This window comes from Eretmochelys imbricata, chromosome 2 (assembly GCF_965152235.1).
Source record: "Eretmochelys imbricata isolate rEreImb1 chromosome 2, rEreImb1.hap1, whole genome shotgun sequence".
Classification (NCBI taxonomy): Eukaryota; Metazoa; Chordata; order Testudines; family Cheloniidae; genus Eretmochelys; species Eretmochelys imbricata.
This window is the reverse complement of record NC_135573.1, coordinates 192,504,801-192,522,822: the sequence shown is the minus strand read 5'-3', so window position 1 is coordinate 192,522,822 and position 18,022 is coordinate 192,504,801. Positions and strand designations below refer to the sequence as shown.

The 18,022-nt window shown below is 39.8% G+C and overlaps 1 protein-coding gene across 1 annotated transcript in view; it reads right to left on the bottom strand.

Moving 5' to 3' along the window:
• Positions 1-18,022, bottom strand: part of ZNRF2 (zinc and ring finger 2) — an 83,955-nt gene that overhangs the window by 12,922 nt on the left and 53,011 nt on the right. The window contains 1 exon segment of the mRNA XM_077811211.1: positions 15,245-15,340. Coding sequence (XP_077667337.1) covers positions 15,245-15,340 — 96 coding nt within the window.

Below are 18,022 nucleotides of genomic sequence, written 5' to 3'. Positions count from 1 at the left end.
ATTTATACTCCACCACCTATTAGCCCAAGGATTAAAGCTTACTCACAAGGGTGAAAAAATACCTGATGACAGCCCCTTCAAAGGCCCCGCCTACCCAAATTCAAACAAACAAAACAGCTGTGTATTCTGCTTTTAATTAGAACATTGACAGTCAAGTTATTTAATCAAATCAAGTGTAATTTGCTATCAAGGCTGACCAAATAGTACAGAAGAACATTAGAATAATATATTGTTCTAGAAATACAATTGAAATTTGTCAAAATAATCTATCTATCTATTCACTGAATAGTATTTGACCAACTCTAAAATTGGTTGACCACCACAAATAAGTATTGCCAAATCAACATATTTGTGAAAATTCATTGAATATATTTATTAAATACTAATTTATCAGTCTATTTTATTACATCTTTCTGGCTTGTTATTTTCTGCCCTTCCCAGCTTCACTCTATTTTCTCCTCTCCCTTTCCTACAGAAGATCATGATGTATCTTTACTGAAATCTTATCCAAGCAGCAACAAAACAAAGATCTGATTATTTGCTGCTCATAGGGTTCTCCAAGTATCAGTAGCAAAAAATGAGATGACCAGTCAGTTGTCACTCCAAAGCAGAGTGACTCTGCTGCTGCTCATAGCTTGCCAACAATGTTGCCTGATTGCAGTCTTAGGAAGGCAGCGCTAAAACAGTTACATTTGGTTCACATGTGGAAAGTTTTCTTCAAAACTAGGAGGCGGAGAAGCATTTTTTTTTTAAAATGAAAACTTACATTCTGCAAAAGTTACTGGCTCTTAATCAGGACACTGATGGCTAATCACAGGCAAGTGGAATTTTCAAGCCTGGGTATTATCAATTGCTTCTGCTAAAATTCCCTATAAAATATTGCATTTATTGAAACCACAAGGACTTCTATATTAATGCTACATTTGTAAATCTAGAAATTCAGAGTTAAGGTTGCTTGCAAAATCTTAACTTTACCCCCATCCTGTATCCTTTAACAACCTACCACTAACATCCCAGTGGTACCAAAACATATTCACATTGTGCCTTTTCAGACATTGCCATAATGCAGCACATAACATACATCACCTGTCCTTGCTATTTTAGCCCATACTCTAATGAACAAGCTGCAGTTGGAGCCACCTACGAAGGTACAAAATTCATCATTCTGTAATGAACCTGCTACAACAGTTTGACATTTACCAGATGCCAAATACGTGTCCCTCCCTCTCCTCTATCTACTCCCGTTTAGTAGAGATATCATTTTTATATCCCACCATCTAAGTATTGTTCTCTAAAACTATCACTAACACATCACAATTTTCTACGTAGAGTACAAACACTATATCTATTTTCCCTCTCCATGTTGTTCCGACACCAGACATCAACATATAAGAAGATATCCACTGTGACTTAAGTATACTGTACAAACACTGGTTACCGTACTCAGTTCTGCAACCTCATTCTCAAAAATAAACATATAATCTTACCAATACTACATACAGAACAAAGGTAGAAAAATTTGAAAAAGTATTTGAAATAGCACAGAGGCTAATCTACAGACACGCATAATGCATACGTCGTCTTCTCCTCGACTCTCCACAAAGTCCTGTTGCTAGTCTCAGAACTGAAGCACAGCAAGCTTGCCTACTACTTTTCCACTTTCAGAAATTTACCAGATGACTGAGGCATCTCTGCACAAGCCTGGAATGGGGTTAGATTTCATGTAGTGTCGGTACACTCAGGCTACACTATATATGGTGGGAGTGAACGTTGCAATCTGGGGATTACTTCAGTTTCTTAGTCTAATTCATGGTTATCAACAGAAAGCTAAAATCAAAAGGCACAAAGTCGCTCCCTGAAAAACCTTTTTCCTGAAATCAGTGATTAGGCAGACAGCAGAACGGAGGAAACTAAGGTGGAGATGCTGGTGCCAGAAATCTTTGCATATGGATTCTATAACTTTTGCGTGACTGCCAGGAGACAGAACTAGGCTGAGAGTCCGCACTAGTGGCAGCCATGGTGCTAGAATTAGGTTTTGCAAGTACAGTTTAGATTGAAGCAAGAATCAGAAAAATTAGGGCAGTGAAGCAAAGTCACTGCAAAACATTTCCTCAAGATTATTTCTCCTGCTCAAGGCAAACGACTCTGCAAACTACTCCTATTCCAAACCTAATTACGTATATAAACGTAATTCAAAGTACACGCTTCAGATAAAGGCCAAAACACCCTCCAACCTCAAATTAAAATGTAAAAAATGCTGGATTTATACTGGCCTGCTTTACATTAACTCAACCTACTGTAGTCCTCTCTACACTAATGGTCAATAGCTCAGGCAATTCTGGCAGTGACAGTGACCCAGTGGTTTCCCCTACATTATAAAGTCACAGAGACAAAACATTCTAGTTCTTTGATTTCAAAAGTAATTTTCAAAGTTTCTATCACCAATCTAGGAGAAATAACAGCAATGACCTAGATAACCAGTGTCACTATAAACAGATGTGAATCAAACACTCTGTAAATCAACCTATAGACTTAAAATACGTTCACAAAGTATTTGAACAATTTTGAGCAAAATTCATAATTCAAATACTGTTTGCGAACAAATAGCTAAATAAATATTTTGCTATGAATAGTTCACTCAACTATTCAAAACTCAGAAGGGCGTATATGATTAAATGTGAATTTTGAAGAAAACTATCTCCTCTAATCCAAGACTAGGATATGAAATTTCAGGCCAATTTTTGTTAACTTAATAAAGGTATCAGGGGAACGCAGGGTTAAAATGAGTCTTTGAATGGAAACTGTCCTACAGCCTTAACTATGAAGTTTTAATGAGTTTCCATAATGTTAATATCATTCAATTGTAACATTTCCCATTACCATGAATGTAGCAGGGCAGTATTTCATACTTCAGTTTTGTACTAGTACTGTAGGTTGAATTCCTTAGCAGAACAAAATATAGCCAAGTAAGACTGAAAATTATACAAACTTTAGAAAGAGAAAGAATTCCATTACATACTGGCAATACATTAACCTAATACTGTCACTATATAATCACCAAGTAGACACAGTTTTAAAACTATTGCAGGATTATTGGATCTAATTGCAAATAATACATAAAGCTGGTAAATATCTCCTATGTAAAGACTGAGGATAATCCCAGATTTATATATACGAGAGGACTTCGCTCTCACTACTACATATAGTCTTAATTTATTTTGAGACAGTGGTTAAAAAAAAAATTTTACCACGAAAATCTCCTGCAAAAAAAATAAAAATAAAATTATGGATTCTGCATTGAAGACTCAGTAGTAAAAGAACAGCAAGATATTCAAATAATTGAAAGTACAACAGATTTTGAAGTGATGCTGTCATCTGAGGAGAAAAAAATATCTAACTCTAGTTTAGACAAAGCCCTTAAATATTCTACATGTTAAGGAAATTCTCTGACAGCAAAAAGCATTGCTCATTATTTTGTAGGGTTTTAGAAGAAAAAATTCTAAATACGAGCAAAAACTCTTCTAGTGAGGATACTGCAGTGCCAGTATAACTGTTTGGAAGATTACTAACCTAGAGTTATTCTTCAATCTAAGTAAAAATTAAAAACCTAGAATCTACTTTTTAAATCTAGTTTTAAAATACTTATACCTCAAAATCCAGACTCATGGACAGTGTTCCTAGAACTAGGAGACTGAGTGAAGGGAAAGCTATTTTCATGGATACAGTCTCCACAGATTGACTCCACAAAATAAGTCACTTCCCTTCTAACAAAATGCTAAAATATCCAATGTTTTAGGAATATCAAATTTAAACACAGCAGAAATGACCTGAAAGACAAGGAGCAATGAGTGTCTGCCCTGTAGCAAAATTCCCAGCAGTCACAAGACTGCAGCAGTTGCAGACACTGATTTAGGACATCCTCTGAATGACCTCTCAAAACTAAAGACTGATTAAGTGTAGGACGTGATGGGTAGTTCCTATCCAGGTGGATCACATGATGCAGAGTGTAATGAGTTTGCATTTGCTACTGGGCATTTATACAGCATTTCAGGTTTCTGCAGCTCACTACCCAGCACTTTCATCATATAAAAGCAGTGCAATGGATGCACATGTATAAAAAGGAATGTAGCAGAATATAAATATTTTCTCTAACCTGCTTTGAATGACTTTTTTCTGAAACAGTTAAAAAAAAATATTCTGGACTACCTCACAGGTATATTCTTAGTTTTGAAGGGCATTCAGATACTACAGTGATGAAAATATTTACCTTTAGCACTTCCTTTTATGGTCAGTACCAAAACAAGATAAAAAGAAATTAAGTATGACGAGTAAGCTTAGAAACAGTGTATGAAGGGAAGAAGTAAAAGTCACGGGAATTTTCGTTACTTAATATATGGATGACTTTTCCTCTAAGACTTTCAGCAATACATATCAGATTTTATTGGTTCTACATGCTCTCTCAAAAACCTAGATTGATTTGTCCCTTGCTGTGTGCAGATCACTACTGTGGGATGGGTTAAAGGGAATTACAGCTCGTTGAAAAGAAGCCAGTGTTCAGCCCTCAGCATTCCATGTGAATCACAAAAGACAAAAAAGGGTCAAGGATAAAACATTTCTTATGCAGAATTTTTTTTGGACAAGTTCTTTTGTACCAATATGGAAACTGGAAGGCCTTTCTTACCAACAGATAGACACAGTACAAATTCTAAAGACTTAGAACCTAAGAATGGCCATGCTGGGTCAGTCCAATAATCCATCTAACCCAGTATCCAGTCTTCTGACAGCAGCCAGCACCAGATGCCTTAGAGGAAATCCACAGAACAGAGCAATTTTGAGCGCTCCATCTAGTCATCCAGTCCCAGCTTCTGGCAGTTGGAGATATAGGGATATCCGGAGCATGGGGTTGTGGCTTTGACCATCTTGGCTGATAGAATAATGCCTCTGTTAACCTAGCTACCATCACTTGGGAAGGTTGAGTTCCTACCGCAACAGAAAAACCCTTCCATCAATGTAGTATGCATCCACATGATGGGCTTCCATAGTTATGCCATACGCATGCCACTATAGCACCCATAGTGCAGGCATGGTCTTGTACCATCTAAGGCAGAGGTTCTCAAACTGTGGTCCGCGGACCACCAGTGGTTCACAAGCTCCATTCAGGTGGTCCGCAGACAGTTCCCTATAAGGTGTGCGCCTAGGCAGCCGCACACAAGACAATGAAGGAGCATTCACCTAATTAGTGGAGCTGGGCAGGCATGGCTCCACTAATTTAGGTGCCTGGACCCTGGAGAAGATGCACACGTGTCACGGAGTCCCCAGGCAATGCTCTGGAACTGCTCCCTACGAAGCCAGTCAGGACTCTGGTGAAGTCTCCTCTCTGTGAGCAGACTGTCTTCAGGGCAAAAAGCTCACACAGCTTCTACCTTCCTAGGTCTGACCTCTGAGCATTCAGCATCCTCTGCCCCTCCGTGCGCTTCCCACAGCAAGTCCGCCCAGGCGGGGTCCTGGGGAAGCCAGATGGTCCTGCACCCCAACTTCGCAGTCAGACGTGACTCTCAGCCAGACAGTAAAATGGAGGTTTATTAGAGGACAGGAACACAGTCTACAAACAGAGAACAGGACCCCGCAGCCGGGTCCATTTTGTGGGGCAGTGAGCCAGACAACCACGTCTGCACTTCACTCCACGTCCCCAGCCGGCCAGCCACAAAATTGACTCATCTTCCACCCCCTCTTCCTTTCAGCTTTGTCCCTTTCCTGGGCCAGGAGGTCACCTGATTCCTTTGTTCTCCAACCCTTTAGCTATCACCTTGCGGGGGGAAGAGCCCAGGCCATCAGTTGCCAGGAGACAGAGTGTTGGCCATTTATGTACACTGGCCTTTTGCTCTGCAATAATTACACCCCCTTATCCCACTACCTAGAGACTTAAGAAATGCAAAGGGGAAACTGAGGCACCCCTACAGTATTCAGAGGAAACATTAAGAACAGTCCCACTTCGTGACAACATGTAAGGTGAGGTGGTGGCCTCAGGAGTAATAGGAAGCAGGTGGGAGGGGGCAGTGGGGTGAGAAGAAGGGGTGGGGGAAATTTGGGACATGCAGGGCTGCGGCGGCCAGAGAAAGAGGTGACTTTCCCCAGCTCCCGGGCTGCGGCTGCCGTGGAGAGATGGTGGAAATCCCAGCCTCAGCTCTGAGGCTGCTGTGGCGAGGGAGAGACCCCCCTCCTTCCCATCCCAGCTTGGGGCCTGCCCCGGCAGGGGAGACCCCTGTCCTTCCCAGCTCCAGCTCAGGGGCTGCTGCAGCGGGGAAGAGAGGGCACATCCATCGCATCTGAAAGGTAAGACTACTGATATTAAAATCAGAGTTGTGTGCTTTTATTTGTAGAACAAAAAAACCGTTAATTTTTTTAAATATAGCACTTAAATATAGCCAAAGCGATTTACAATAGTTAGCGAAAGGTACAAACAACATTTGGAAAGATCATGAAGTGGTCCATCAAGACCCTCAGCAATTTTCAAGTGGTCCGCAAAAAAAAAATTTGAGAACCACTGATCTAAGGGCTACGTCCATTAACAGCTATTAACCAAGATGGTCAGGGAAAGCAACCCCACGCTGCGGTTGTCCCTAAACGTCCAACTACCAGAAGCTGAGACTGGATGACAAAGGATGGATCACTCAAAATTGCCCTATTCTGTTCATTCCCTCTGGACACAGTCAAACAGGATTCTGGGCTAGAGGGACCATTTGGCTAATCCAGCATGGCCATTTTTATGTCTAAGTTATGCTGCGAGCCCCTTCAGCCTGCAGAACATCCCAGGATTTGGAGAGCACAAACAGGGCTTAAAGCCACCTTAATCCCCACTTTCTCCGGTCAGAGTTCTGTGCTGTGCCTTTTGGGAAGAAGAGACAGACACTCACCCAAACAATTTAGGCAATATTTTTGATTGATCTCTGAGAACAAGTCTCTTGAAGAAACAGCTTGACAGCCAACCTGGAGACACACCATGATCATGACTTTCTGCATGCCGCTTCACTTCTATCCCTTCTTAAGGAACTGGTACACACAACTTGCAAATATTATAGATTAAAGAAACTCCTCCACTGCATTTGAATTATGTAAATGATCATTTCTATTTTAAAGGACATATTCCAATGTACAGACTGTATGTCTAGCATCCAGTAACATTTATTTTGAGACTGACCAAAACTGACCCTCTCTTTTGCTCGCCTTCAGAAATGCAGAATCAGTGGAGGGCTGTTGGGGTATTTTTTTTTTTTTATTATTGTTAGTGGTGGTGAATTAAGCAATGACCTTTGTCCAAACAGCTGCTTAACTCACTTAATTAAGCTTACACCTGAATGACAGTATGCATCCCATTGGCAGGTCAATCAGGAGAGCCTCAGAGACTGGATCAACATCTCCAGCAATACATACGTTCTCAACAGCTTATTAAAACACTTTGACAGAAAGATTTTGCAAACAACCGTAAGGCAGTAAGCCCATCTTTTCTTGAAAAGTGGGTTTTGAAAATCCCAAGCATTTGGATAAAAGAAAAGCAGTAGTGTTATTTAGTACTTTAATGTTGCTTAGAGTCATTTACACCAGCCCCAACTCCGTCCTTGCTAGTCAACACAGCATTCAGAGTGTGTATATTAATGAAAATAAATAATTAAACTGATCAAGATGCTGATTACTTTTAATTCATACAGCAGGTTTATTACTTACACAGTTTCAACTCAGGATTCTGGGCCAGTAACCCTCTTACATACAGGCCTGAATATAATCAAAAGTCAGTTCTACTGCTCTCTCTCCGTGGAAGGAACTATATCATGTGTCTGGAACAGTACAGAATAGGAAGAAAAATGAGGATGTATATTTGTACAGTTTTCCCCTTCCACTCTGCTTTCTTTTATTGTTAATTAAGATCAGTTGCGCTGCTGTGGCTCAAATCACTTTGAATGCTGCTTTACTATATTGGAATATTGAGCCATGTGTATGCTCTATTTGGCTCAAACACCACTACAACTGATTGTAATAAGATAATATTGACCTTTATTTTCCTGGTTTTTCCATCAAATATTTTGTTACTTTAATCTTCTACCTTAATTTTCGAGATCATTGAATATAAAAGCAGTAGCCACATACGATCTTATGATTTAGAAAAAACCTGAATTGATTTTAAATATAAATCCAAAAGCCATAGACAATGCTATATATAGTTTAACTGTTGAAATGTCTCTTTGGATGACAGTGCTCAAATTTCACTTATTTTTGTAGCTGAACAAATGAATATCAAAGTTACCTGGAGTAAGAAAATGTGCAACACTAAGTTTACACACTAAATGCCTTGACATTCTCCCTTTAAAAATTACACTAACAATTAGTCAGTCTAAGCAAAATCTTTACTACCTTGAAAAAATTCTCTACGTCTAGTGTGCTTGACGATAGAGGAAGACACTGACACATTTTGATTTCATCTAATTTAGACCGATAGGAAGGAGGAAGAGAAAGACTCAAAGGACGCAACAATAGGTTAGGGAGAAGAACAAAGACACCAATGGAAGGCAGAAATGGCTCATTAAAGAGGAATACAGAAAAGTGAAGTTCTAGCCAAGCTTCTAGTGTTTTGCTACTTCAGTTTGAGGCACAGTATTCTCTGGGGAGAGCTCAATGGAAGCCAATCAATTTTCCTCACCAAAACTAGAAAAGTTCACCCAATACATTATTTAAATTTTCTGCCAGTTATAGCTTCCTGATAGGGAAAAGGGAAGACATATGAGGCACCTTTCTCTTCATTTCTTGCATCTTCCCCACTCCACTTAAAATCTGTCTTCAGTACTTAGGTAAGGGGCAAAACAAAATTTTAAGGAAGGTACCATTAAGATTGTTTAAAATCTCCCATTTATACAAAGTAATTCAGATTGATGTACAGAAACATACAGTGATAAATTAACCCCAAAGGATTACTGTTCAATTTATTCACATCAATTTGGGAACAGACTGTGACGATAGCAATAAACTTGTCTTTGGTAACCAAGTTCTCTTATGAAAACGTTTAAATTTAATTACATAAATGTCAATTTTCTATGCTCCTTCTGCAATGACAAAAATAGCGTTTTAAATACACGCTATATTCCTACAAAGAGCCCATCCTCTCTTCCTGCTTCATCCCACAATTAAGTTGATATGGAATGTATGATTATGCAGTAGTCCCAATTATCATTCATATTTTTATATAGTGCCTATCACTGTGGAGTCCAAGAGTTTCATAAAAAAAAGAAACACAAAAGGCCAGAACAAATTGCATTTTCTTGTCCTATGCATCATTTATAAGTGTATGACTATACAGAATCCGTGGGACAATTTTTTGTTTGTTTTATCAATAGCTTTGATTCTTGGGAAAAGTTTTATTGTAAAGGCACATTCTTCACCTTGGCTGATCACCAGGCTTGTGCTCATTCTGATTTGATCAGGATTGTACTCATCTCTGGCAAGGAGTTCCATAGTTAGATACATCAGTGGGAGCAATGCTTGATATGTCAAAATCTGGATCCATGGCTCAGTTTTAAAATGCTGATGATGCTTCATGGAAAACCAATATAGAAACAATTAAGATTCAGAAGTTTTCACAGTTGTGTTGGTCTTCATGAAGTTTTAGTCAGTTTAAGAGGACTGAACAGGACCCATCAATGTCACCTCAAATTTATTTGAAGAGCTGTTGTAGTGCTTTACAAGACACCCCTGTTCCCCACTTGTAACTGGGAACACTAAAACACAGCACTTCAGACATCACTCTCATGTAAGTGATTTTCTTCAGCTGCTTTTTCTGAAATAAAATAACTACAGTCAAAATAATTTACAAATATAAAAAAAAATTAAGAGGAAAACCAGCTGTAGAAACAGAGGACTTCTTAAAATTTTTAGATTCTCTAAGAAATAAAGAGGACTGGAAGTCTAACATGATAGCAAAGATTATTTCAAAACAGAATTAAGGTTGCAAGGTTTGTCAAAAAAGGAATCGGTTTCTCTGAGATGCAATCTAAAACTAGCTCAGTGCCAGAGACATTTCTTTTGCCACTCCTTTTCCTTAATTTTTTTTCCCTTCAAAGGCTTTTGGAAAATATTCTGCATGGATTACACATACAGTCTATGGTCATTCATGTATATTACTCTCTGAAGCACCTATACTTTAATATTGCCAGAAAGATAAGAGGTTCTGCAGAGCAGTCCTCCCTTCCATATCCATGATTCTCCAAGAGCACAAAGGCAACACAAGAAGGTCATCCAAGTTCTAACCCACAAAACATGGACACCATTAAGACACTAAGTCCTGGTATGTTTTTTTTTTTGTTTGTTTAAAGGAAGGATTTTTGGAGGCACAGGGCGTGAATGTGCACTACTAAAGGAAGTAGTTGGCAACTTCATGCTCATGTGAGGAAGGAGGACATCTTGTGAACAGAAGCAGTTGGATGTTGTCCCAGCTTTATCAGAGTCAGCTGGGCAAATATGACTCTTGGCCTCTGCCATGGCATAGAGCAGAGGTTCTCAAACTGTGGTCCGCGAGCTCCATTCAGGTGGTCCGCGGAGAGTTCCCTCTAAGGTGCGCGCCTGGGCAGCCTCACACAAGAGCCACCCACCTAATCAGTGGAGCCGCGCAGGCATGGCTCCACTAATTAGATGCCTGGACCCTGGAGAAGACGCACATGTAAGGTGAGGTGGTGGCCTTGGGGGCAACAGGGGGTAGTTGGGAGGGGGTAGTGGAGTGAGAAGTGGGGGTGGGGGGCATTTGGGATGTGCAGGGCTGCAGCGGCCAGAGAAACAAAAGAGGCGACTTTCCCCAGCTCCGGGGCTGCGGCTGCCAGGGAGATATGGCCCTCCTTCCCAGCCTCAGCTCTGTGGTGGGGGAGAGACCCCCCCTCCTTCCCAGCCCCAGCTTGCGGGCTGCTGCAGTGGGGGAGAGAGGGAGAGATGCCCCTCCTTCCCAGCCCCAGCTTGGGGGCTACCGTGGTGGGGGAGACAGGGCACATCCATCACATTAGAAAGGTAAGACTACTGATATTAAAATATGGGTCATGCGCTTTTATTTGTAGAACAAAAAAAGTTAATAATTAAGGGGTTTTTTTTTAATACAGCACTTTTATCCAAAGCGCTTTACAATAGTTAGCTAATAATACAAACAACATTTGGAAAGATCATGAAGTGGTCCGCCGAGATCATTAGCAATTTTCAAGTGGTCCGCAAAAAAAAAGTCTTAGAACTACTGGTATAGAGCACCATGCAGCAAGCAGAAACATCTCCTCAACTCTAATTCCGCCCATGGCTAAAGCCTAACAAACCGCTCATCAAAATGTCCATGTTCCCAGGCATGCACACTCGAACAACAGATTAGACTGTTAGATTTTTCCTGCTCAGCAAAGGAACAAGAAGAGTTCCATTTTCTAGCAGAATTTGTAACTTTTTACTAGGTCACAAGTAAACCTTTAGTAACACATCCTGACTACCTTTGTCTTATCAAGCTTTAAGAAATAGCTTCTTTCCAAAGGACAATGGACATTACATTCTAAAATCTAAACAAAAAGATCAACACTTTTGAAAAAATCAAAGCCTGTCAAAACCTAGGATCTTACCACAGAACTCTTGTCAAATACCAATAGTAAATATGTTCAGTTCTTAAAGGGGTTAGGATTCCAAATAGCATGGCGGAACTGTTCACATTAGCATTGAAAACTGCATTTTTAAATCCCTGTATTGAAAGTTTACCCATTGTTTACTCAAATTCTGATACAGTAGTAAGTGTTCAAGCTAGGTGACTTACCAAATACACAGGGTTCTCCAAATATATTGCTCCTGCCTGTCCACACTGTAAGGAGATGTGGCCCCTTTTTCTGTAAACCACATCTTTTACTAATACTCAGAAGTAACCATTGGCTGGCATAAGGAAACATTCTGCTCCCTTTGGATGGATTTTGTCAAGACAGCAATGGTTAAATATGGGAAGCAAAGGAAAATACCTTTCCAGAAGCAATTTGATGGAGAGATTAAGCTGTACCCAGGAAATAATTACAACAGCAATGTAAAGGCAGGAAAGCAAATTCCATTACTTACACTTCCTTTAAACTCATTATAAAAAATTATATATCACACTTATAATCCTTCTTTATTTAACTCTGGCTCCCTTCTATATGGCCTTGTAGAGTTGGAAGTCTACTTGGGAATACAGGGAACTTGCCCCACCACCAATAGGTTATACATCAGTGCCTCATTAGATAGGCCATGCCTACACTAGGAACACTTTACTGATACGCTGTACCAGAAAACCATGCGTGGTCGGGCGGCCACCCAGGAGTGATTCAAGTGCTGCGTACTTGATTAGCAGAGCGGGGGGGAGGTGCTAATGTCAGGGTCTCCCCCTCCCCCTGTACCCCTTCTCCCCAGAGCAGGGGAGAAGGTACAGGGCTCAGGATTCTGAGCAGGAGAGAGCTGCTGCAACAAGTCTTCCAGGCAGTGAGTGAGTGAGTGCCTTAAAGAAACAGCACACAGAGTCTGTACTTTGTGTCACACACACAGTCTTTCACATTCACCTCACAACACATACTTGTATTATTGTTGTTGTTACTTCTTGGTACTCCCTGCAATGAACATATATCCTCTGTAATTTTATTCTTTCAAAGTATGTTATTTTAGTTTATGACTGGTCTATGCAGTTCATAATTTTTATTTCTCTCTTGCACTTAAATTTAATTCTTTGAGTAGTGTTAGGCATTTTAGAACTCCTGTCCTGGCTGGAGTAATTATCCCTATGGTAACATTTAAAAATATATACATTATATCTAAGTTTTTTTGTTTCTACTGGTGGCGCACATCCGCACATAGAATTTATTCCGCACCTGGATGGAAAAAATTAGAGGGAACATTGCTCCTGGTTGCAGCTATACCAGCAAAGCTGTGCTTTGTACAAATATAGTAAAGCCACCCTTAATAGGGGAACAAGCTATACTTGTAAAAGAGAAGTTTGGCCAACACAACGGTGCCTACACAAAGGACTTCTACCAATACAGCTACATTAGTCTGGGATCACATCTCATCAACGCCCTTGACTTACCAATATCAGCATAAGTCTTTAGTGTACACATATCCTAACTTTAGCTGTGCTGTGTTATTTGAGTCCTAATACACACACATAAAATGCCAAGATGAGAGAAGAAAGATTCTTACAAAATAGGAGATTTTCTCAGCTGATTCATGATCAAATGTAAATATAAGTAGAAGGACAGATTTTTTTTTTTTTAAATCAGAACAGAACTGCCTTAATATCTAACTATTCGAAAATGCCCACACCACACTAGGCTACACTTGGAGTTTCATGACATTCTTGAAGACTGGGAAGGACCTAACTTCAGATCTCCCTCACCCTATTTCCTTCTTTGCTACAGTTCTAAATTCTAATGGTCTCCCTGGCATGATGGGAGGAAAGGAAGGGAATGGCAGGGCAGGCATGAAGCAAATTAATTCCCAGGCAGACACTGGGATGGAGAGTCACTGTCAACCATCTTTAAACAAATTTCTTGTTCAGCAATTAACGAGCAACTCAGGAAGTCCTACCCTGGATTGTGGCACACTAGACAAAGCAAGGGAAGTGACATTTCGGACATAGGAAAGACAAAGAACTGAACTGGGTCACTGCTCCCATGATGTGTATGTAATGCTACTTGATCATATTAAAAATTCCAATGGATGTGGTCATCCTTTGGAAAAAGTTTAGTAATACTGTTATTGCAGTTACTTAACTTACAGTAACTGTTTCAAGTTGTGTTGTCCACATGGATTCCATTTCTGGTGAACATGTGCCGTATACATGCAAGGCCAGATTCTTTTGGCCAGCAACATCCATTGATGCTGCTTTGGTGCCCCAGATGGCCTCTCACAGCCTCAGGTGAGAGGCGGGCCCAAACATCCCTCAGGTCCTTTGCCAATACAGAATCCAGATGATATAGGGCTCTTTAGTAGTGGGGAAGGAGGGCAGGTTGTGGAATTCATGTGGACAACGCATCTCGAAGAATTACGGTTACTATAAGGTAAGAAACCTATTTCTTCTTCAAATGATCATTTATATGTATTCTGCTTTTGATAACTATCAACCAGTCACTTCAATCAGGAGGTGGGTGCTTGAAGTCTTATTTAAATGATGATTGCAAGACAACCCTGCCAAACTGGGCGGTTGAGCTGAAGTCCAAAACTAGGAAGTAGTGCAGGGAGAGAGTGTTGACTGGTCTTCTTCTCTCAAGATTATATAAAAGAGCCCTAATTGAATCAAGGGTGTGCCAATTCCCCCTGGTTGGAGTGTGGCTTGGAAAAGAAGACTGGCAGATAGACAGTCTGATTTAGATGAAAATTTGAGACAATCTTTGATAAAACTTAGGGTGAGGTCCTGGGGAGAGTGACCTAGACCAGTGCTCACTGTGGAAATAACATTCCTTCCTACCCTTCTCAGATGACTTGGGTGGAGGACTTCACTACTTTGCCAGTCATCATAGATGAAAATGCATGTGGTGAGCGAGCCTGAGAGCTCAGAGTTGAACCACAATTGATGGGAGCACTGACCAAGAAAGCCTGTTCAGGATCAGTAGGCCCTTTTTACTCCAGTTCTGAAGAAGCTCTCATTGAGTGCTCCAGGAAGAATAGTTCATGACAGGCCTCTCTTGCCTTCTGCATCTTCTTGGAGAAAGTGTGTCAGACTGAGCTCTTTTCCCAAGACAAAAAAGATATGCTCTTTTCCCAAGACAAAAAAGGCACCTTGAGTGCCTGTCATTAAATGGAATAGCCACATTGCAGGAGATGAATTGGGGACTTGTTTCAGCTGTAACGGATATATACTGGTTTGGGGATGTTTTTAACTAATAAAAGTTTTTGGTATTTGGGGATTTTTTAAAATATAGCTAACACAGTAAACACTAATATTACTATCTAATTGTGACAAAAGATTTCTGTGTGGCTCAAAAGCATGTCTCTTTCACCAACAGAAATTGGCCCAATAAAAGATATTACCTCATCCACCTTGTGTCTCTAATATCCTGGGCTACAACTACACTGCATACATGTTTAATTCATTTTTTATATTATATATATATAAAAATCTACACAAACACACACAAAATCAGAAAAGCTTCTCAACAGCTAAAATAAAAGAATGTTTATCCCAGTTAAACAGTTAAAATGAAGAATAAATATTGGGTTACTTCTTACTTACCATTGTAGGTTATCCTTGGCTTCGTCAAACACATCACAAGATGCAAATCCATTTCATCTGAAGATACAAACTTTGAACATACAGGGCACTTGAATCCTATTAAAAAAATAAATATATAAATATATAGAGCTACTGACCACAGGAACTATTTGGATGGAAAGCTATATATTTGTATTGGATCCAAAATTTTACACACCTTAAAAACCAAAGTGAACCAGTAGCTTTTATGGATTCAAGAGAAATAAAATGTCTGACATTTATATAGTTCCCTGGATTCTGGAAAATCTCAAAGAACATGGGTGTTCAAACACACCACTATTTTTGGAAGGCACAGTTTTGCACTCAGTGAAACTGACCCTATTATATCAGTCTCACACTTCATGCATACTTTTTCATGGCAATGCTTTGCAGGTGCAAATCCTGCAGGCACAAAATAGTGTCTTCAAAGAAAGCCCTCAGGCCCTGTTTGAAAATCAGGCCCCAAAAGTATTTAATCTTTACCTATAATGTATTGGAGTCTCTTCACCTACTACAGACATACCACTGGAATGGAACATGACAGTTGTTTAATAACTCAGAGCAACTTTTAAAACAGTTCAGAACAGTAGGTGGAGAATATCTTAACCAACTGAAATGGCTATGGAAATTAAAAGGTAGACAGAATGTAGTCACTAAAATTTGAATTTGGACAGAAGCTCTGAGTTAACACCTTCACTCTTACAAAGAATGTATGGAACCTTTAGTGACCACAAGCAATTAGGAACACCAGACTGCAGCTTCAGTACTACCACATCCCCTAATACCACACACTGGGGTAAAGATTTAATATTAATTCAGAGGTGTCAGCTCATCTACTGAACCACTGATATTGCTTCCTGCAGCAGAGTTTTAATTTGACTTCTCTCATTGAAATACTAACCAGGTGTGACTCTGCTTAGCTTGTGATTTGAGCTGATTTGAGGTAAGGGATAATTAGACAGTCTGGATGCAATGCCATAATGGTGTATGACACTTTGCTTAATGCTGTAATATCTGTGATTACCAATGACAGTGGCCTTCTAACTAAAGAACAAGGTTGGCTGGTCAAGTTTTGGAACCCACATCCCAAGGAAATTTCAAGTGGCAGACTGCTTTTGATCAATGGAATTGGTTTGCTTTGCAGTGGAGCATAAGCTGTCTCAAAGAAAAAATACTCATCGTAAGGTCTAACAGCTTGTTAATGAGTATAACCACTAGACAACATACAGCAAAAAATATGTGAACCTAAAACATTCAAAGCTAGCCTTCAGCAGTCATCCTCTGCTAATAGCGTAAGAGGAATAGGAAGATGAAGATGAAGAAAAAAGGAATGTGGAGAGCAATTATGGAGGTGGAGACAGTTAGACAGTCTCCCATCTCCATGTCCAGCTGAACATGGGATGAAAAAAGAGACAACTGAGGAGAGAATATGTTAAGAGGTCTACATAATCATGAATGGTGTGGAGAAAGTGAATAAGGAAGTGTGATTTACCCCTTCACATAAACAAGAAACAGGAGTCAACCAATGAAATTAATAGGCAGCAGGTTTAAAACAAACAAAAGCAAGTACTTCTTCACACAATGCACAACCTGTGGTACTCATTAACAGGGGATGTTGTGAAACCTAGAAGTATAATTGAGTTCAAAAAAGAATTGGATAAATTCATGGAGAACAGGTCCATCAACGGCTATTATCCAAGATGGTCAGGGATGCAACTCCATGCTCTGGGTGTCCCTAAACCTCTTACTGCCAGAAGCTGGGACTGGATGACGGGATGGATGCCTTGATAACTTGCCCTATTCTGTTCATTCACTCTGAAGCATCTGGCATTGGCCACTGTCAGAAGAAAGGATACTGGGCTAGATGGATGATTGGGTCAGACCAATATGGCTATTCTTACGTTCTTATGAAGGACTGCTCCCAGGCTTTTTGCAACATTATCCCTCAGTGGTACTCCTAGTTTTATCTCTAGAACTAAATCATTCATAATGCAGAGAAGTCAGTCAAGGATATCAAATGACTTGATGCCACACTTTTAAGCTAATGATTCCTACAAGTTTTGATCTGTTAAACATAATACAGATGTGGAGTCATCTTTTCAAACATCATTATTTACTTCCAATATTGCGCAATGGATTTCTTCCTGCTGTTAAACTTCTCTTTATACAAAACACTATTAATTTTTGGTGCAAGATACAAGGAGGCAGAGATTAAAATTGAAGACAAATAAGTGACTGTTGATGGGTGTGATGAGTTCAGAACACCAAAGACTGAACAGCTTTAAGAAAGTGATCATGTGAAGTCTCTTCAGTCTTGTGATTTCACACAAGAGGAAGTGTTCTCTACCAAGTGATATTTATAAATATGTACTGAGCACATCTTTTCAGCCACTAACCAACATGAAATGGTCTGTTTTCCACGGCAGTGGCTCTCAACTTTTCTAGACTACTGTACCCATTTCAGGAGTCTGATTTGTCTTGCCTATCCCCAGGTTTCACCTCTTGCTTACAAACTTCTTGCTTACAAAATCAGACGTAAGACTACAAAAGTATCCCAGCATGCTATTACTGAAAATTGCTTGATTTATAATTATATGGTAATGAGAAAGTAACTAGAATATAAATATTGTACTTACATTTCAGCATATAGTATATAGAGCAGTATAAACAAGTCGTTGTCTATAGTACAAACTAAAGTTGCATGACTTTGGTAGTACTTTTTATGTAGCCTGTTATAAAACTAGGCAAATATCTAGATGA